We start from the raw sequence: 23419 nt of genomic DNA on the forward strand, positions 1-23419 counted from the left end.
GTAAAATCACATTAAAAGCTTTACATTTACATTCGTTTGTTCGATTTATATATTTACATTTATAATAAAAATAAGAGTTACGTTACAAAAAAATGTATTAAAATATATCATATTTCCAGTTTTATAGTCTAGTTTAACGAACCGTGCTTACATCATTTAGTAAGAATTTACGAGTCAAATTGTATTTATAAGGTATTAAAATTAAAATAATGTTAAGTAACTATTCCACAAGCAACATTTAATTATAAATAAAATATTATATACACGCACATGTGCAAATAGATTGGGCGCCCAAGCGTCTAAATAAATTATATTATAATATAATAAATATTATAATATATGCTAATATACATTAAAATTATTTACGCGTGTTTGTGGAATAGTAGATACCCTCTCAAATATTTATTTTATAAATTGTAATAATTTTACCATAATTAGGTATTAAAATTATTAATGCAGTACTTATTCAGTTGATACCTATTTTAACACTTATGCCGGTAAAAGTGAGGAAACTAAAGTCACTCTGAGTAAATATGATGCGTTTTGGATTAAAGTCGATCCCCACAGATTTGAATTTGGAACCGCGCTCGAAAGGCACAGTTAAATTTCGGAAAGGTTAGCTTAATAAAGCCTGTGTTGTTGGTACTTAGACAACTAATTTATGCTTTATTATTTTATTTTACGATTTTCAGTTATATCGGTATGATGCTAAAATAAAACATAAAATTAAATTATCAATTTGCCATAGTACACACCATATAACAGATTATTGAATTGCAAAATATGCGAAAAATATTGAAACCAATTGGCAAATAAATTGAAACGTGAGGATCGACCTTAAACTTACATCGCTATAGGTCAGTGAACCCGTGCCGATTCTCCATGTTCTGTATGTGGTCGGAGTCCTCGGTGCCCGTGATCACCTGGAGCACCCGGAACGCCTTAGACTGCCGAGGAGGCGCTTCCTGCGAGAACTTGTGGTAGAACACCCTGGAACCACGGATGTCGACTTTGACATGGACAAACTTTAAGAAGTGCGTATAAAAGAACAGGATAAAAGTCAACTGATACATTTGAAGTCGGTGCCAAGTCAAATAGTTACAATACTGGCCAACAATACCCCCAACCCCCAAGCAGCTTTCTTTCATATGTCGAACCGCACCAGGGTTGGTATTCAATTCGACGATTGGCTTGTTTAGATTATCGTGATAATCTGATTTTATTAGGGGTCGGCAAACCGCAGCTAGCGGCAAAATATTAGCACTTAGAGCCTATTAAACCAGCCACATTTAACGGACTGATCAACGTCACTCAGAGATTCCTAAAACTGGGGATCACTACCACGGTTGGCTATTCTCTCCAAAAGTTTGTCGATTCTTAGGCTTGATGATTGGGTAACAGGATTACATATGTATAAGTAGGTAAGGTACTACGCTGGCCGAAATAAATGCAACCAGTTTTGACCAATGAAAGTTTGTTTAAAAATACATAGTTAAACAATATAAATAGAGATACCAACTACTACTACTAGATTTTGTATTTGAAAAGTTACTTATAAGAACAATATATTTTCCTTAAATCTGCTACCGTATTTACTCAGTAGCTCTCAGTATTAACCTACTTTTAGTTTTTGTTAAAATGTAGTTATTTAAAATAATAAGAACACAAAACAGTCGTTCAAAAATAACGATCACAAAACACCACTTGATGATTTGTCAAATGATAAGTATGAATTATATTACAATGTCAGATCGGGTTAAAAGAATATTATATTATAAGGAAAGGTGAATAAATGATTTTAGTGTGTAGTGTGTTCTTTTTTTACCGTTTTTATACTATCAGATGTTACATAAAATACACCAATTAAAGTAATGATCTGAAAACCGTAAGACATTATAACAGTGTGTAATCGATAATTAGAACAAGCTATCAGCAGTTACAGCCAATTACGCGCCCAAGGAGAAACTTCATTACTCCAGTAATTTTACAAAATTAGAGTATGCAAGCCAGATGCTAAATATAAAGCAAGCGTAACACTGATTCATTGTACAGTCGGAGTCATATATATCAAAGGAAGCAAGGGCTGCCAAATGTCTATAGATATTATAAAAAATACTAGAAAATGTAGTACATAGGATACTATTACATATTCTCTGGCATAAAGTGACTGCTATAGTTATTGATCGATAGTAATTGGCCACTCTTAACAATAACAATTCTATGGCCTTGTATCTTGCTACCTTACTATGAAGTAATATTTATTAATCCTCTTAAATATTTCAAGGTGTTATATTTGTTTCAATACCAAAGGAAACCTATCAAAAAACTTTTATTGCATTGCCTTTTCAAGTGAAAATTATTATCATTGAATGTTTCGAATGTCAATAGTTTAACATGTTAAATCGAAGGCTTGAAAATTTGCACTTTTTTGTTTCGCAATACAACTTTGAGCTTTAGAACTAAATTCCTTGAATCTTATATCTATTCAATAATACATAAGTATAAACATTTTAACAACCGTACTCTTGGATATATTAGATCCCGACTGTACACAAGCGGTGCATAAAAATATTCCGTTTACTTTGGACGCGTGCAAACAGCTCTTCAGTACCGCCCACCGAAGCTGAAAAATGAGCACATAAATATTCTATAGCCGGAAAATACGTTCCTACTCACTTATGCTAAATTATAATACGGGCAGGAAAACTTGGAGGAATAACTTGACGTCAAAGTCAATATTTCAGCGAATGAGCGCATATGATTATCTTTGAAAACAGTTGAGCAAATTTCATGAGCTTCCATTTTCATATTTTATGTTTCTTGGTGTTCTCAAATGCAAGGGATAAGGATGCAAAATGTTCAAGAATTAAGACACTTTTTTGTTTTGCAAGTCAAAATCAGGACAGCAAAAAAATTGTTAAATTATTACATTTAAACGGTGATAATGAAAAATCGGTATTACTTCAAAATATGTAGATGCGTTGGCTCGCCAGAACGTTCAGGTAAAGGTTCACCAGTAAACAAAATAATGAACATTCTGATCTAATAAACATTTACCTTTTGTTAGCTCCATTACTGCCACCCTCAATTTGAATGGGGATTATCCGCGTTTTCGGCTGATTATCTTGATTGCTCGTCAAGTGCCGGCTTAAAGTCGGCAGTTCATGCTGAGACTGTCCTTCGTCCATCCTCACCAGCTGCGGCGATAGGACTCGCATGATGCGCTGAGTGGGCTGGGAGTACGGGGCCGACTGCGGCTGTGCATTGGGACCATTCGGATTCATTCCGATAGTGATCCTCAAGTGCGGAGCCTGACCCTGCCTTCCTTGGTCCCTTGTATCTGTACTTGATACCTCCATTTGAATTGGAATATTTTTGTTGCCAGGGGAGCCAGGTGCTTCCCTAGGCACGCTTTTTCTATTCTCTGAAGGACGAGTCGACCACGACGGCTGTGCGGTCTGCTGGTATTTAGGCGGACTGATAACATCGCGGATACCTCTCTGCATTTCGTTGCTCTTTTTCACCCATTCTGGTTCCTGATTTGTGGTTTCCCTTGGTGGTGTCACCAAGTCCCTAGTTACGCTTCTTCTGTTGTCCAGTGGTCGCTGAACCCATTCGGGCGGAGGGGTTTTCGTCTTTTCTTTCTGTGATTTGACCCAAGGTGGTATGGACTTCGGACTCTCTGGGCAGAAGTACACAGGCTCCTGGTTAACATACACGACTTCTTTTTGCGGGGGGGTGTTGTTGTAGTCTGCTGGTGGATTTTGCCGCTTCGGTGTCACAGGGATCGACATTGACGTCTGATAACGGGGTTGTTCTTGGGGTTGCGCAGGTTTTGGTGGAGATTGTGCGGCTCTGTTGTTGATATTGTCTGACCTCTTGGGCATATTGTAGTTTTCTTGTACTCGATTGTTGTTAGAATCTTGTGACGTTACCCATGGCGGTGTATACTGCTGTTGATTCGCATTTTGATTCCGTGCCTGAAGCCACGGAGGAGTGTATGCGCTTTCATTGTTATTCGCTTCATTAGTCTTCCAAGGAGGGCTGTACGCCTGTTGATTTGCAGTTTGGTTATTAATGTTATTATTATAGACATTGTTCTGGCTCTCTGGCTCTCTGGGATGTCTGTTAAGCGTATTGGTTCGCCACGGTGTGGGATCAGAATCAGCGTTTGACTGTTGGTATTGGTTGTTCTGAATATTGTTAACCTCTTGGTTCTTTTGGCCAACTCTAGGGAGTGTGTGATAAGCGGGACTAGAATTAACTGGGGGACTTTGGTTCTGGAAGTTAGGAGAGTACTGCTGGTTTGGTGTGAAGGGACTGCGGTTTATATGTGGAGACTGAGGGCTGTTGCTCGCATTTTGTGCTGGGGATTCTCTTCTCTCCGGCTGCCTCCAGTTATTGTTAGGGCTAGGAGAATACGGAGAACCATTGCTAACAGGCGACTGTCCTCCGAAGGGTTGTGGGCTCTTGTTGAACTGGGAATCCTGTCTTTGTAGCAGTTCTATTGTAGGAGTTTTTACAGTTGGTGAATTTGTTTTCTGGTGAGCATACAATGCTTCTGGTCTGTGAAGCGGGCTGTCTGGTTGCTTGTTCTGGTTATTGTATGAATAATTTCTATTTTGTGATGGTGGCGTATACTGAGGTGCTTGGTTGGAGAACGAAGACGGCGGCATTTGTACCGTCAAGGGGCTCGGGACCTTTTCTACAAATTTAGGGACGGGACCCATTCGCAGCGCGTCTGCTTTTTCTGCTTCCCAATGATACGGGCTGTTAGTTTTCCTAAGCATCCCAATTGGGTTTTCAGGGATAACTATTTCGGGTCGTTCGCCTAATGGTACGGGTTTCGGGGATTTTGAATTTGGTACTTCGATGACTAGAGGGGGAGGTGGGGGTGGAGCGGGGATACCAGGTGGCGGGGGAGGAGGTGGCTTCGGGATCCCTTGTGGTTGGTAGCCACCGCCGCCGCCGTTGGTTTGAGGCGCATAGTTTTGCTGAGCATAAGCTTGTTCATGCTCCTCTTGTGACCTTTGCCTTGCCATCCTTCTTGCCATGCTAGGAGTGCGTATCTGGGACAGGTCCAAGCCTCCAGGCGTGTAGGTGAACGGCTTCTTATCTTTCGTCATCATCGCATTTTGTATGCATGCTGGGGGCTCATTGTTGCCCAAGGGCTGAAATTGAGAAATGAGGTATGTCAGTCCTTTAAAATAAGTATTCAAACAGTTGTTTCTACTCTTTATTGTCGCTATAATACCGAGTTAAAAATGTTATGCACATTATCAGGAAACGAAATCAAGACATTACTCAGAGTAGTCAAAATGTAAGGTGGTGCAACCAGAGTCACAGTAATACAGTTCGTACCTAAGTGACATGTAGTTATAACTACTCTCTATACCTCCTCCAACGTGTACACGTTCAACGCAGCTGGCCAACTTTATTGTCACGCGTGCAATAGAGTATTTAAGAGCAAGTTCGGCCTGGCCAGCCACATTAGGGCTCATGCTAGACAACGTCCATAATGTGTTTATTTAGGGTCGCCGTCATCGAAAACGATGAGGAGGACTATATACAACTCAATGTAGGTATGAAGTTTATTATTTATTTATTATTATTTATTACATTAATAATCTTCTACTATATTTATCTCTCGCGTCGAATTATGATTCATATTCCTATGAAAGTTCATTATTTTTATATGGAGTGAAACTATCCTATCTACTATCCGGAAATTTATTTTCTATGTATATTATTTTTTGTAATGTAACATTGAAGTAATAAGAATACGGTAAAAAAATATTATTTCAAATTTTTGGTTTAAGTCTAACCAAGTCAGACTAGAAGGAACTGTCCAACTGTCATAAGGACCATCTTTCGACGCGAGGTACTTGACACAGCGTCTTATGAATTCAACTACAAATACATAACAAACTAACTAGCAACTTGTCCGTAGAGAATAACCGAAAACAAGATATCACTTACATTGACCTGAGTTTTCCCGAAGTTTGGTATCCTGCCGACGTGCCCGGCCATCGGTCCGAACCTGGAACACCGCCAGACTTTATTTTTACCATAGACACTATGGACAGTGGACAACGCCGCTAAGACAATGTTCACATTAAGATTTATGCAATAACCCTATTATTTTTTTAAATACACATAATAGTAATTTATGTGACTACATAATGCCTAATTATGTACAGTTACATACACTGCTTTATCTACACACATAAGCTCTCTATGATATATTCAAGAACCGCAAGTTACGACCGCCATTTGCGGTATTTGATCAGTGATCACACACTCAATATAAATAAATCAACATCTCATTTCAAGTATCGGTCGAATCGTCATCTCAGCTGATACGTTTTTCAGAGATATCCGAAAGAAATAAGAAAATGTTGTAACAAAACAGTTTATTGTTATGTTTGCCGTAATTTGCAGTTTTTGGACGCATCATAGAGGGTTGTAGATAAAATGACGACACAACTCATACAGTTAATTAACCTTTCGTGAACCTTATTGCAACGAGTTAAGGTCTACAAACTATCAGTTAAGTGAGTTACTTTAATTTCATATCTGATAAAACTTTTCACTCAACAAATAACAACAACAAACAGGTCAAGTTAAATATAACTGTTTAATAACTTAAAAGAACTGCAAAAGTACTCGAAACGTTGGCAATAAAATACACCTCTAATATTTTTTCTCAGTTGGTCATCCCTCTAGATAACATAATGGGACGTTCTTTAAACAAAGTTCATATTATGTATTTTTGAAGTGAAAACTTCTTTAGCGGCGCTGTGCACTTTTTGTGATGGGGAAAAAATGTTTAACTCGCGAGAGGTCACGTGACCGAAAAATTCGTCAGATTGAGAATTCGTAAGACGGACACGTGACCTGATCGAAAAACTCCATGATGGTTCTAGTAATGATGATGGGTAAGAGTCGTTGAAATTATGGATGGAAGTTGGTTTTTCTTAGAGATAAACTTTTTAATGTTAAATAATTGTAATCGTTCTGAAGTGTTAAATTTTTCATGTACTATAGATTGTCATGTTTGTGTACGATAGCGCAATAAATTTATATTGTATTTTACCACATAAATTATAGTACTTTTATATTGATAATTAAAGCAATGTGTGCAAAATTATTCCCTAACTATTCGAAATATCAAAAATGCACAACGCTAATATTCAAGTTTTCACTTCTGCCGGCACTCCCGGAGGCTCAGGACCGCTTCGGCCTCAGTTTCATTTCGTCAACTTCTTAAGTAGTTCTCATTCGCATTTGGTCTACTGTTCCGATTCGCCAGCATTCCTATATCGTCACTTTCTTATCTCGCCCGCTTTCTTACGTGGGCCACTGTAGTAACTTGGTTATATTCCTAATTAGACTACAGTGCCGATTCGTCAACACTCCTAATTCGTCCATAGTGCTTACTCGTCAACGTTCCTATTTAGACCACAGTGCCAACTCGTCAACTACATAGCATAGTAATAGTTAGGCTTGGGACTTTTGGATGCTCGCTATGGTTTCACGAGTTGGCACTGGTCGAAATAGGAACGTAGACAAAAATGGTATATTGACGATATCAGATATTGGACGAGTTGGCACTATGGTCAAAATAGGAATTTAGACAAAATGGGGTATTGACGATATAAGAAAGTGGACGAGTTAGGAAGGTTACGAATTAGGAATTGTAGGGTGACGACATAACACTGCGGACGATTTATGGAGATGACGAAATGAAACTGGGGCCGAAGCGTTCCTGAGCCCTCCCGGAGTGCAACCCGTTGTTTTTTTTTTAGAAGGTTTAAATTGAGGTATGGTAAAAAGGTTTCGCATTTTTCTACCTATTTCTGACAACATGAAATCTTAATGATTTTTGATAGAATCCAATGTTAGATAAACTCCCGAGAAACAAAGAATTGAGATATAGGTACCAGCAACTTGTATAGAAAATAAACCAAGTAAAGTAAAAATAAATAGAAGAGATTTGTCTTACCCGTTCTCAGCCATTTTGAGTCAGATGTTTACCATGCAGTCGCGGCACGGCTCGGCCCGTAGCGTAGTGAGATCACAGCTTATTCTTGCTCTTCAGATCCGTGCAATGCTGACTAAGGTTGCCTGCAAACATCGAGCATGGCAATAAGTTTATGATCACGGCATTACTGCAATACAATACTCTTTTCATTTCATATGCTCTGAATGTGGGTAGTAACATTCTAAAAAATGTGCAGAAAAGAATACATTTATGCTCTAGAGTAATTAAAATTTTGGTTGTTAATGGATTTGTTGTACAGTTTACATTCTGATAATTAATTCCCCATTCCATAAATAACGATATTTTTACCTAAATTGTTAGTTGAAAGCAAAAAAATATTGTACTTTCCTCGTATTCAAAATGTACAGTGTTAAACTCGGGTGAAAGGCACCATTTCCAGTCTTGGACTATTGACGCCGCTCTATAGCGCCAAACTACCTCGACAGAAACGGGTGCCTTTCATCCCTTGGTTAACAATCTACTATTATTGCACACCTCACACAGTGAATTACTTAATTTTTTGTAGATTAACCGCTAAGTTTGCAAGGTAAGGGTTTTTTACAGGATGTAATCGTTAAATGTTTACATGCGATTATTTCGTAAATATAACAGATACCTAAAAACTTTAAACTGATATCGAAAATACAACGATAATTTATTTAATGAATAACCAATAAATATCCTAAATATTCTATTGACTCTCATTATAATTTTTTTCCAATGTTTGATAGATACTATTATTGCATGTATAGGGGAGTATTAAGTACTTATTTATTGCAAATATTTTTTTGGTATAATGGAGTATTAAGTATGGTGAAATTAAAAGTTTCAAATTAATTTAACGAGTTACTCACGTATTAACACTACTTCAACAAATAAATATTAAAGTCCCTCGTGCGCGTCAGCGTAAATGTCGCAAAAAGGAATTATTTGCTGTCCCATTTAGCAGAACTTGTTATGCACGAAATATGTTTATAAGGCGTGCTTGTAGACTTTATAATGAATGCGTAAATCTCTCTAATATTGATGTTTTTCATTGTAATATAGTATCTTTAAAGAAAGCATTTGTTTGTGAAAAAAATAATTAGGTATTTATTTTATTTTATATAATTAAATATAATACCTGTATCAAATATATACCTATATAGTGAATGGCACAATAGTGTATGGCGTATATAATTGTAGTACTTAACTCTGCAGGTATTTAAGTAAGCTTAGAATTTATTATAATTGTTCAGTAACTATATATACATATATAAAACTCAGATGCTATGTAGCAAAAAAAAAAAAACTGTTTAAAATCTAGCACTCTTATATTTAATTAAGGAAACCGTAGGTCTAGCTTTAAAATGCAATAGTTAATAATACCGCATATTGTAAACGACCGTTTGTTTCTTAATAAAAGAAAAAAAAAAAAAAAAAAAATTAAGTCGGTACGATTTGTTCGAGTCTCACGGTAATATTATGGTAAAATTAAATGTTTCTACAATATTTTAGAATATGTACAGTCCCGGACCTTAATTGTTGAGCCATTTAGGGTATTTTTTGTCAGGGTTTACTTTACATTAGAGACGCTACCATCACATGGGCGTAACATGACAATGTATTAATTATTCATTACTTCTCTGTCATACAATAGTTCGTGTAATAACGAAATGGCCAAGCCATATATTTTGGCTAAGATGTCGAGTTTGTAAAGTTAGGGCTTGTAAAGTTAGAAGCTTGGATCTGATAACATTTTGACAGTGCGAGCTGGCTTCGTCTTGGCAACATTTTACATGAACATGTTTTTGGTGGGATACCTAACATTTATCGCCAAGTCCAGTATACGCAGTCACTATGGATGGCCGAAATCGGCTAGGACATCCTCATCAGTAAATAGACAGGACCCGGGTATGTTTTTAAACTGCGTCCAAAAGAGAGGTATGGGCACTGTGAATGTCATCTCGCTTAGTGTGGTAGCGCACAGCACAGCGGATGTCATCCCAGATCTAGAGCAGACCCCAACTTGGGAAGTACCTCCACCTTACAGAAAACCGCAGCCAAATAACACTAGACTAACGTAGTAATAAAAAAAGACAGTATTTGACCTCGTGAATCTAAGTCTCACCAGAAATTGCATAGCTGATTACTGATACTGACACTATAGCTGATTACAGGTTTGTATACTTTGTATCTTGGTATTTATCTAATACGATCTAAGTGCATATGTATTATACTCATGACTTAGTCACTCGGACTAAATAGCAGCATGCCAGAGAAGGGATATATGGTACGGTAATAGAAATTTGGCACTGGCAGTATAATAATATCTCATGGCCGGTCGCCAGGTATAATTTTAACACTAACTGCGACTTACCATTCCAGAGAGACATTATCCCACTTAGTTTTGGTCATAAATCGTAATGACAAACAATAAGGCTAGAGACGTAAGCTGGAATTTAGAAGCTAGCTTAGCTTTGCATACCTACTTTTAGTTATTGCGCATTCTTAAGAGTGTTTAGGCGTTATTGTGTTTTAGTTTAGTATGATGTCGAACGAAAAGTTAGACGCAAATGGTGCGGCATTCATACCTTCAAGAAAAAGCGTCGTCCTATCTGTGTCGGCCGGCAACGCACCTACAACCCCTTTGGTGATGCGAATGTAAATGAGAGACGGTAATCGGTAATCGCGGTTTTTGTAAGGCAATTCATCTGCTCGTCTGGGATCTATATCATTAAAAATGGTATTCGTATGCAAAAGCATGAATTATGTATGAATTTATTCATAAATTGTCCATGCAACTTTACAGCTGAATGTACCTATAATGCCCATAGGCAGCTGCAGTATAGCTCCACACCTGTTCGAAATTGGGTCAAGATCACGTAACAGCTTCTTTTCAAGTACATACTAATTAATATATTTCATCGCTTTATTTATAAATTTAAGTTTACGCTGCCAATTTAATGAGTAATTATGTACTTACCTACTAATTGCATGTAAGAAGTGTTTCATCAAAAACATGTTTTGTTTAATCGTCAAATAGTAATCGTTAAAATAACCAAAACGTCTTGTTCATACACACATGTACATTCATGAACCAAACTAGTAGGGTCTAAATTCTGCAACTCGTTACGTATTTAATTTGCCTCCTGCACAACGGTTTAACTTTCGTATGGTTTCGTGCAACAATAGCCACTCATTTTGTATTCAATTTAGCAGGGCAAAAAGTAAATAACGCATTACAAATACTCATACTTCTAGTCTTACATACATCTACTTACCTATATGTTATTATGGTATACAGGGTGTAAATCCAAGACGGTCAATAAATAAAACCAGATATAGACTTTATCCGTATAATAATTAATGTAGAAGTTTTTTTTTAAATTTTACTTAATTATTACCCGGTAATAAGTTTTTGAAAATTTACCGAGGAGCAATGTACTACGAGACACAACAGGACATTACGACATAGGAGCTTTTTATAATAACTGCCAACAAGTGATGACAGTTATTTCAAAAAGCTCGTATCTCGTAAATTGTGTGTTGCTTTACATTTCGGGCTGAACTATTTTGTATTGTTAATATTTTCGTGGTTCTTCTAGACAAAATTTATCTTGATATACTTCTTAGATTCTATGCTAACCAAGGCTCGGAACTGCTTTATAAAATACCAGTAAATACCGGTTTATTTCGGTTTTCCTCCGAACTTTTATAAGAACGCGAACGTTCTAAGAATCAAAACCGAACCGGTTTATTCTACGAGCGATGCAACGGCCAATCGGCCTGGTGATGTGCCACGTAAACATAGACACCAACATAGTAAGAAACCGGTTTTTATTGTTATAAACCGGTAAATTTGACATGAGCTCTTTGCATATAAACCGGTTTAAATATAACGGTTTTTCGAGCGAAACCGAATCAATAAGTTTTGCGCCAAGTACATGATAACGGTTTGGAAATTTAATCGGTTTCCGAGCCTTGATGCTAACCACCGTTTAAATATTTGCCCATATTGGATTTACACACTATATATGTGTAACACTTAATTTTATTTTTCTCATTTGTCACATGAAGACAGTAATATCTCAGTCATCAAGAAACGCCCGAGTAAAATATGAGGTGTGCAAGACGCTGGGCCACCGGGCGTGCGATCAATCCGCCCACGACCACGTCTCCACACCTGCTCGTGAGAAATGGGACGTAAACTATGTCCACGACGTTACTAATACCTTGGTCATACGCATGGGGTAAACATGCGGGTTGTAGCCGTAAGCTATTGAAAAAGGTCTAAAAGTGAAATTAGTTTTATAATTTGACCATAAAAACCTGTTTCATACGGCGTACTCTCAGCCAAAAGAAACAATCATGTGCAGTTAAAAAATGTGTTTAATCAAGGAACTTTCCCTGCATAACTCTGTATTTAACAAACGAAAAAGCGTTAAAGCGAAAAAAATCAACCCACTTCTCGTGAGATATTTTATCTAGTTTTCACTTTACGACTTGGTAATAACTGATTTATATATTCGTAACAAAATTCAGCACTAACGATGACAGAACAAACGACTCGATTCGAAGAATGATTAAGACACGTTTAAGATCTTGAAAAGATCGATAACTATACTACATGTCAAAATTGACGTTTATTTCGATTCCGCTGTGATCCCAATAAGATCTATCTACGATATGTCTAACGTCAAAGTGACATTAATTGCCCGAACCGAACTGCTTCTGTCAATATACGACATACAAATGATATCTAAATGAGAACTTATCGTTATCGTATCTCATTCTTTGAATCGGGCCAGACAAACAGACGAACATGGCGAAACTATAAAGGTTCCTAGTTAATTACGGAACCCTAAAAATAGGCTTTGACCCTACGATCAATCTGATATTGACTAATTCCGTCGGCAAACACTCAACTGTCTAAAATACCATGTACTTATTTTTATTTACCACGCTACATTTGTGCTGATGCAGCATTCGCCAAAAAAAATCGCTGAATAGAATAATAATGTATCCAGTCTCAGTCTAAAAGCATCCCAGTGCACCTGACGCGTTAATAAGCAAAATATTGGGCAACGCATTCCTCACCTGGCCCAGATCCCGGCGCCAACAATAGCTAGCAACTTTTGCTAGCTCGTATTTATCTTCCACGCGTCGTTAAACTGAACTTTACACAGTTACTCCAAGGTCGATTTTAGTTCACACTAAAGCTAAGCTGTATTTTATATGCTTCAAATGTAAATTTAAATATTAACTGTCGTACTCATTTAACGATAAAATTAATACAGCTTGGTTCATTTGTCAAATTAACTAACGGACAAATTAGTCGGAATTATAGCTGTTAATTCTATTGATTGTTCTAATTTGTAGCAACTACATTATTTACTATCGGCCTTTTAACATGTCACTCAGCACAGAAGTATAGAAAATATGTACATACCAGTGGCGGATCGTTCAAAGAACTCGATTCCCACCGGCTTGTCTAATTTCAGCCCGTTGAGTACTTTCACGATAGGTTTATGGAGAAAAGGAAACCAAAATTAGCTCCGGGTTCCCTACGAATATTTGTGACGCGCCGCCACTGGTACATACCTACCTACATGTTTATCTTATTTCTGACTCATATAAGCAAACGCGTCTTTAGTTAGGGTATTGAAATAATTCACAAAGGTCCATGTATTTTGTGAGGAAACATTCCAGCACTATGTAAGTAACTGTTCGATTCTAGCATGTCTATAACACGAAGTACGAACAACTAAGCAGATCAACAGCATTCAGTCAACCAGTTATTACTCTTAGTCTTACCTTTAAAGTTACAAACCCTACTAAAGCTAGCAACTTGTGTCAAGTTTATTACTTAGGAATAGGTAAGTATGATATTGACAAATCGGTCGTGGTCACTCGTGCGTTTCGCGGTGGCAAGATGTACTCAAAGTTCATCCAATTTCCTCTATCTTGAGCTTTCGTTGACGGAAGCGCTCGTCAGTGCCCAGACTTGATCTCTCCATCGCATTTGTCGCATTACTGAACGCGTCCTCCCAGTTTGAAACTTTCCCATAACATTGCATCTTGAGTATTATCATGTAACTTGTCTAGATAAGTATGCTACCGGTTATCTTTATAAACTTTGCACTCAACAAGCTATGCTCAACTTGCATTAAGCGAGCGTGTCAAACTTTCAAACTAGACACGTTGATAACTCTTCTAGACAGCCGTACTTCCGTTCGTGTCACGACTGTAGCCGTCACAACACTAATCATTCAATGTAAAAATACTCTGACTAATGCCGATCTTTTATATTCTTATTATAAGTGCCAGATCGAATCGCAGCCAAAAATAACTGCGTATAAATAGTTAAGGATATTCGTAATGAGTGAATCTTTCAATTGATTTAAGAGTTTCTGATGAGTCATTATGTAGTTTGTAACTTATGCCAAGCGTTTGTAAAAATCCTACTCATAAGTATGTGTATAGGGATGTCTACTTATTTACCGAAGCGTCAGCGAAGGTCTCTTTTAGGAAGTCTTCTTTAAGGAAGTTTTGACACGGGCAAACTGCTTTCGTATATCCGGATGTTCCTCTACAGGACAACCCTATTGGACTTACGAGTACACCCTATTGTCCCTATTTTGCTTGTTTGCTTATACGTTGCTGTACGTACAATATTTTTTTGATGCGACAGTAAATTACTTTTTTTTTACAGCTCGCAATTCTCAACCGATACTTGTGAAATTTCGTAAGCAGGTTCAGTTACATAGAATTTTTCTGCCGTTTCGTTTTTTCGACAATGTTCATTATGGTGGAAATTGTGTGACATTAGGGTTAGTGACACTTAAGACCTTTTGTGAGTACACTGTATTAATGAGTCAACGAAGTATTTTTTATTTTTTAAAGCTTATGAATGACTTTAACCGGTTTATTTGTCTGCTTAGATTAACCACCTGTGTAATATACCTAATACTTAATCAATAATTAATGTTTTACCTTGATGATTTTAGTGTAAAGTACTTGGGCGACCGAGCTTTGCTCGGTTTTAACTATTTATTGTAATATGGTGGTGTATAGGTGATAATCTTAACTACATTTTATTACTAAATTAAACGTGTCTAAAAAAATAAAAAATAAACTATGTATAAACTTGAACATATAAAAAAAAAACAAAAGTTAGTCACCGGGTGAGATTCGAACCCGTAACACTCGTTTAGCAGTCCGCGTCTTAACCCGCTGGACCAGACGGACAGTGCAATACGAAATTAGCGACCATATTCTGTGTCGAAAGAAAGACGCATGAAAACTCGAAAACACGCGTTTTCCCAAACATAAGACTAATCTAGATAGATTGTATACCTACCCCCAAAAACCCCTATATACCAAATTTCAGCGAAATCGTTAGAGCCGTTTCCGAGATCACAGAAATATATATATATATATATATATATAAAAGAATTGCTCGTTTAAAGGTATAAGATTAAGCAACAACCAATTCAATTCGGATTTAAATAATTCAAATTCTATCCCCTAAATCACCAAATAACTTATAAAATGAACCCATTGTACATCAACACACATCATCCACCATGCATTATTTCAATTATTTCAAAAAACTTTCGATATTTTAGCGAGCTAAGTTCAAGAATGCCCAATAATAAACAAAATATTTTGTTTAGATAAGTGCATGTTGCCAGATATCTTACGCACATTATTTGCTACATTTTAGTGGTCAGAGAGTCGTAAAGTGTATACGACGTCAGCGTGAGGCACCGCTGACTCAATCTCCGATTTAGATGCACGCGCGTAAGTCTTATTACGTGGCGCGTAAACAAAAATCACCGGTGGTATTATTCACATGAATGCTAGACCTGAACTTGGTCGCTCAGAGAAAAAAGAGCTGTCTTTACCTCCAGTAGTCAAGAATCTTGGGGTAATGTTACACTGGTTCGTTCGAGATTTTAACTTACATGCTTTGGGAATAAACGGTCTGTAGAGCTTTCAAGCAGGGACTGATTTCAGTTACGGTATAACGGTATGGTAGCGGTATAAAATTACGATACCGATACATTATACCGGATAGGCCGTGCGGCTCCGATATAAAGGTATCGGTACCGTTTTAAAATAACGGTACCGGTATTTTTCCGGTATATACCTTAACCGTTATTGTAGCCAAACTGATTAGAATTAAATAAAATCAAAAGGGCTTACGGCCTTACACTTAGATAGACAGCTTCATCCAATAGGAAACAAGTTGGCGCAAGGCGCGGGCGGCTTGACAACGACGCCTAAGCTGATATGAAAGCGGTTAAGGTACCCGAAAAAAATAACGGTACTGTTAATAAATGGTCCGGATTAAACCGGTATGACGTCATCCGTTATATAAAGGTATCGTTATTTTTCGGTTAAGCAGTCCCTGCTTTCAAGGGCGGGGTTTACACGAGTATGCTGGACGTCAGGAGAAAATTAGTTTTATAAGTTTGTAAATTTGAGTATTATGTACTGTTTTCTTTAATTGAGATGTGTAATCCACATTATAAATAAGCTGGTAACAGTCGGAATGTGTACGAGTTGCTAATATCATCATTATTGTGTATACGTTGCAACTTTGTATAAATAAATATTACGTTTCTAAAATCAGCATGTTTTTAATGAATAATTTTTGAGCATGGAACAAACAGACGTACAAACTGTGTATTACGGCCGTGTTCAAGATTTCTTATGTTATTATATGATGCTATTCAATATGTCCTCGGTATTGTCTAGTAGCCAAGATGAATTAATAACTGAAATCTTGTTAGACTTCGTTAGTTGTGATATCAAACCTAGTGATAGTTTTAACTACATTCAAGCGTCAAAAATTCTTCATTTTCCACAGTAATGAGTATTTTGCATTTATAAAAGCTTATTTTCTAGTTAACAGGGAAAAATTAAATATTATTAAACATAAAATATTTATTTGTAAGTTTTTAATGGATTGAAATGGCTTATTCGCTGTATTGTTGTTGTGTGTTATTTTGTGGAAGAGATCGCTGTTGTTACCTACCAATTTAAGCATTTTCTCAATTTCTGTTTTTTTTTATGTAGTATAGTATTTAAGTTTTTTTTTTTTTAAGTTAACCTTAGTCATAGCTTTTAATTCTTAAAATGTACTAACACAATATGGACCATGTTAGTCTGAAATAAATGCATTTTATTTATTTTATTTTATTTTATAAAGAATTTTATTATTAATAATAATAAAAAGTACCGACTCAGCTTAATTAAGCTTACATATTACTAAAAAATCGGATACCTACATCTTAAATATGTAAAGACGAATTACACTTTAATCATCTTACACTTTTTTCAATGTCTGAGGGCCTACCGCGAACCACGTTTGACGTGTTGCATCTCTGTCCCACCTGTAAATTCGTACATAAGTGTGACAGGTCGCAACACGGGGCCTACCGCGAAAACCGAAATTCGCAAATTACGGGGATCTTTCTCTTTTACTCTCACTAAGACATAATTAGAGTGACAGAGAAAAATACCCGCAATTGATGAATTTCGATTTTCGCGGTTATAGCCCTGGTCGGCCGAGACCCAGCACTACGAGCAGTGAACGCTATTTCAGTTACATAACCAGCCAATTTTACACATACTCAAATTCAAACTTTTCATACGACCGTAGGTATTCACTCTCAGTAATATTAGACGTGGCCTCGGCTCGGCCTCGGTTCGATTCTCAGTCGAAGCTTTTAATTTACGTAAACTTTGCGATGAGTAATCATGTGCGAATGTATGACATGAGAATAGAACTGATTGTTTTATATTAATTCGAATATTTTTTTCTCTTGCGCTATTTGTTCAATTACAATAATATAGTTTCAGCTAAAAGCTTGACAGTTTTTTGGCGAACTACAGCTCTCTTTAATTAAAACTATCTCTTATATCTATTACATCAAGGTTTAATTTGGGTTACCTACTCGTGTTTTGTTTGACCCTGTGGTAAACTGAGATATATAATGCTATTTGGTATGGCAAGTCCATATAAAGGTTCACTATTGTATTTTGTGCCCTAACGATTGAATAAGGAAATAATATGAAACACATTCAAGAAACATTCTGTCTCTCACCCTGTATTACTCTCGCATTTATGAAGCTTGTAATATGAATCCGTACCAAAAAGGCAAAGAGGAGCCCTCATGGTGCGTCTATCTCCGTCTGTCTGTTTGTCACACCGTTAAATATCTCGGGAACTACGTACTTAATCTATCGATTTCAAATTTGGAATAGTTATAAACAAGGCTAACGCAGACGCAATGCATTTTCTGTTTTAAAGGATAGAGGTAAAGTTCTATTATATCACCGGCTTTACCAACTTCAAAATATTAGTCATCATGCCATGCCCAACCTCGTGTTTGTAAACTTTGATCAAAATTAATTTAGTCTTGACGTTCAAAATAATATTACGCCTCAAAGAGTATCATTTTGTTTTAATCAAGAATTTATCATAATAAAAACACGATAAAATGCATTAATTCCATGAAATACATTCATTTTGATTTTGCACTTGACTCAGACTACTTAACTCAGAGCACTCAGGCTTTCATAAATAACGAAAAATAAGTAGTAGTAGCTTTAGTAAAAAATAAAAATACTTAACACCTCCTACCAAAGTAGTTATTGGTTTTTTTTTATGGCAAATTATAGTACCAAACTCAAACGAAAGAATATCGCAACAGAACTCACCTTCAAATCACGAATAAATAATCCAAACTCAGGCACTGCACTAAAAATTCAAATTTGGAATAAGTGGTTCGAAATTTGAAAAAGGTAAAGGTGCGTTCGTAAACACGGTCGCGTGCGGTTAGCGTTCGTTCGTTCGGATGCGCCGCCGGGCGGCCGGGCAATACGCGCGGGACGACGCGGGAACGGTAGGGCTGGCGCGGAAAATAAAGTTATCGATGGGTTCGCGCTTTCGAATGATGGGTGAAAAGTTGTTTTTACCATATCCTAGGAATTAAATAAATAAATATTATAGGGATATTCTTACACAATATTGACTAAGTCCCACGGTAAGCTAAAGAAGGCTTGTGTTTTAGATACTCGGGCAACGATATACATAATATATAGATACTTAAATACATAATTATAAAACCATTATAAAACACCCATGACCTAGGAACAAATATCTGTGATCATCACACAAATAAATGCCCTTACCGGGATTTGAAAGTACTTAAATCTTCTTTCAGTATGGGAGGGTTAGTGTGAGGTACGAAGTTAAAAAGAGTAAAAATTAGCGGACAATCCGCCACTGCTTGACGGCGGTCTCCATATTCCTGAAATATGTAATCGCAAGAACATTTTCTTTTAAAATTTTCCCTGAAATCGGTACAAAAAGGATGCTGAAAGTTATATTCCAATTTGTCATTAGAAAAAGGCGTGATATTTTTTTAAAGCTCTACCGTTAGTGCCTGCATTAAATTTTGCGCCTTTTTCTACTGCCAAATCGATTTGTCAGACTATAAGTAACTATCGACAACAAAAATCCCGCACTATTCGCTAATAGTTTCATTCGGTGGCAAAGCCACGAGCTTAGGAGCTCTCGCGATAATTGTCTCCCACTCTCTCCGCTGAAACGAGAAATGAACCCCATCTGCGCTGTCTGCTAATGTAGCAAAAATGAAGTGTTAAGAGATAGTTTCACTGCTCTTTGATATTGAGCGCATTTATGTTATTTCTTGGAGAAAAAAATGTTTTATGACATACGGAAAAAAAGAATAAATGTTTTTATGTAGATAGTAAATCAGGCGGCTTATCTGTCCGTTGGATTGGATGTTTCTAGGCGCTGTTTAAAAAGGTACAATTTTACAAGAAGTAGAAGCCGACTCCAAGTAGTTTAAGACTTGGTAAAAAAAGACGTGGTACTTAATGAGACGTTTCGACAAGTGTAGTTTTTAACAAGTACTGCGGCGATTATCGGTGATCTGATTGGAGGCAACCTCTTGTCTGACCCATAACAGCGAAATTCGAAGTACGTCAATTGCTGGCATTTTCCTCTGTCACTCTAATTACGTCTTAGTGAGAGTAAAAGAGAAATATCCCAATTTGGGTTTTCGGTTTTCCCGATAGGGCGTGTTTATGATAAAGATTCTGACCAAATTTATACCTAGTTATTTTTCTGCATTTTTTTGACACAGATTTTTTTTACACATAGGTATGATATGACAGATTAAAGTCGAACAATATATCAAATGAATGTTTGTCAGCAACCTTAATTGCATCGGAAATGCCAACGCCGGCCACTTCGCGCTCACCTTCGCGCAAGAACATGATATTCACGATGTTATGATTCACCTGCTCATTTAAGAGGGCCGTAAAGCCAAGAAATTAAAAGGGGACGAAAGATGTGGCGCGTCGCTTTAAACATGCGACGGAAGAAATGTCCATCGCGCGGGTTTTTATCATTTATCTCAATAACTCTGTAAATATACTTCTGTTAAAAATTTTGCTGGTCATATCCCGTGGCAATATCACTAGCTATTTTATACTAAAAGTATACTGCTATCCAGAGTAACGATAAATAACTGAAAATAAATGAAAATTAGACATATTTTCGTGTTTTTTTTTTCTATCGAGCCAACTGTAACGTTTTAAGGTTCAGCTTGAAGTCTGCCCTATGCCCTTGCAAAATAGTCTATTGTATTCCGTATGGAAATTTTATTTTAATTTTATTTATTCCTTGATTGAAATGGGGAAAAAATCAATATAAACAGTACAATTTTTGTCAGCCCCTTTTAAACAATGGCATTCATTTGTACAGTCCCTTTTCAATTTGTATTTATTCCTATCTTTATTGTTTTCATGAACATATTAAGTATTATAGATAAAAGATACATAAAAGATTCATGAAAAAAAGTGCTGGTACCTAGGTAACTGAGTGGTAAGGCGTGCGGTTTCCACACCAGAGGGTCTACTGCCAACATGGATAAAAATCGAAAATCGTTATCTGCCTCTTTATCACTCTTGCATATTCGTGCGACAGAGATCTATTTTTATAAAGCTAGGACAGATGAAAACCGTACACAAAGTGATTGGCAGTTTGGAATGCCCTCAGCCTATTCGCACCCCTGTCTGCAATTAGTCATATCATACCTAGTCACTGGCATCCAGACGGTTGGTACGGTACAATCAGCAGCTAACTACGCAAATTATTTGCCGGCGGTCAGATTAGGATTAGGACCGTATCCAGTATCCACCGTACAATATTGTTCCTGTTACCTGTTGTTACCTGTTCTTATACTTTTACATATAGAGATCTCTTCAGTTCGCGTAAAGTGATTATAAAATAAAATAAGAAATAAAAACAGCTTTATTCCATTCCTTGCATTACTTATTAGAGATGTCAAATACTAGATTAATTTGTACTTATTTGAAAACATGCATTATTACTGAGGTATATGAATTAAAAAAGATGCATTATATATTTTAATAAAATTAATGTTTTGTAAATTATTTCTGTCACGTAATACTTATTTACTTGATTTTAATGTAATGACCGCCTGTAGCGGTGAAAGCCTCCTCTGCTACATCGTCGCTCCAGCGTTTCTTAGGTGGTCCTCGTTTACATTTGCAACCCATGGGATGCCAGTTTGTAACCTTTTTAGACCATCTATCGCAGGGGTGGCCAACAGGTCGATCGCGACTGTTAGTCCAGTCGATCGTGGCAAGGCAAAAAATATAAATACGTAGGCCGGTTTCATTTAAGGTTTCAAGAAGTATGTAATTGGTAAATCGCACAGGGTTTCGTTAGTAAACAGGAGATCTTGGGTCTAATCAAGTTGGCCACCCCTGATCTATCGTGTATGTTTCCTTGAAGGTGAACTGCCCATCGCATTTTAATTGTAGAATTTGTTCAATAACGTCTCTAGCTTTCGTTTGTTGCCTTATTTTCGTATGCCTCACTTTATCTCTTAACTTAAGCCCCGTGTAGCTTCTTTCTATGCTTTTTTGGCGTGTTCTAATTTTGTGCATGGATTCCTTAGTTAAGGACCAGGTCTGGCAAGCGTAAGTGAGACAAGGTAGTAAACAAATATCCCTTCTTTCATTCATACCCCAGTATTTTTTCCAGGTATTTTCTATTCTTCGGTCAATTTCCTTTTCTGTGGTGTCTGTAAACGAGATTTGGTAACCCAGGTATATGTAGCTGTCGACATACTCTAAGAGCGTTGATTCAAGCCAAACATCTTTTATTTCTATATTAGTTATAACTTTAGTTTTGTCTCGATTAATCTCTAAACCAATGGATTTGCTCTACAAGTTAATTAAGTGAATAGAACATGTATTGTAATTGTTCAGGCTTTTCAGAGAGCAGAACTCATCATCTGCGAACCTTAAATGGGACAAGAAGGTGCCGTGAATTCTCAGCCCAACCTGATCCCAATGTAAGCTTCTGAAGACGTTTTCTAATACTGCAATGAATAACGTAGGAGATAGCGGGTCTCCTCTTTCAACCTGAAATGTGGTCCTGGTATTTCTATTTTAACTCTAGCAGTAAATGATTTGCAGAGCTCGTATATAATCTCAATATAGGAAGTATTCACTCCTTGCTCTGCTAGAGCCTTCCATATCGAGTTATGTGAAATTGAATCAACGGCCTTGGAATAGTCTACAAAACCGATGTAGAGCGTTTTTCTGTACTCTTTGTATTTCTCCATTTATTATTTTATTTATTTACAATAACAATACACATATACATAATGGATATATACAGATGATTACTACAACTAGCTTATATCTAAAATAGGCCCTTGAGGCATTGTACCAAGGATGCTGGCGGCATTTCCTCGTTGCGCAATACTGATATTTTATTTTATTTATATAATATTTCCAATCAGCAACGTTTAAGTTGGTTTGCTTTACCTTTACCCAAACACGGGTTTTGTAGTCCTATTATTTATTCTGTGGTAAGGTACGACTAACGAACTAGAATAGGTGTATAGAAGTCTGACTAGGGCTCACAAATGACTACTGGAATTGTGCCGCGAGCGCAAGCGACTGAACGCATGTTGACATATATAATTTTATTTTAGCTGTCAGTCATACTCATATGGTCCCATTTTCATTAATAATGTACTAAGTGCTTCGTCTATATATATTCTGTCGCTGTGTACGGCTCCCAATTATTGCGTGTTCTCAACATTAAATGCTTTGCGTTCCAAAAAAAAAAAACAAAATAAATTCAAACACAAGCGCGTGAACACAGATATATTCCAATTATGAAACCCACGGATTCCAGCAAAATAACATCGGGTTAGACGTGAAACACGCTCGTAACCGAAAACATGTAAACAGGGCCGGCCTCGCGCTAAAAATACGTGCTTTCGGAAAATTCCGCCGTTTCACCCG

At 36.9% G+C, this 23419-nt stretch overlaps 1 protein-coding gene across 2 annotated transcripts; it reads right to left on the reverse strand.

Moving 5' to 3' along the window:
* Nucleotides 1-637: 637 nt before the first annotated feature.
* On the reverse strand, nucleotides 638-18917 carry LOC133531982 (uncharacterized). 2 transcript variants are annotated; one of them, XM_061870450.1, is made up of 6 exons: nucleotides 18758-18917; nucleotides 8006-8127; nucleotides 5980-6040; nucleotides 3058-5171; nucleotides 2582-2623; nucleotides 850-990 (listed from the first exon to the last, which is right to left on the reverse strand). In XM_061870450.1, the coding sequence occupies exons 2-5, from the start codon at nucleotides 8017-8019 to the stop codon at nucleotides 2605-2607; spliced, it is 2208 nt and encodes a 735-aa protein (XP_061726434.1). In that variant the 5' UTR covers nucleotides 8020-8127; nucleotides 18758-18917; the 3' UTR covers nucleotides 850-990; nucleotides 2582-2604. The 2 variants fall into 2 exon arrangements, with proteins under 2 accessions (XP_061726426.1, XP_061726434.1); XM_061870442.1 differs by lacking the exon at nucleotides 2582-2623 and having other exon boundaries at nucleotides 638-990.
* Nucleotides 18918-23419: the final 4502 nt, after the last annotated feature.

The sequence above is a fragment of the Cydia pomonella genome, chromosome 2 (assembly GCF_033807575.1).
Source record: "Cydia pomonella isolate Wapato2018A chromosome 2, ilCydPomo1, whole genome shotgun sequence".
Lineage (NCBI taxonomy): Eukaryota > Metazoa > Arthropoda > Insecta > Lepidoptera > Tortricidae > Cydia > Cydia pomonella.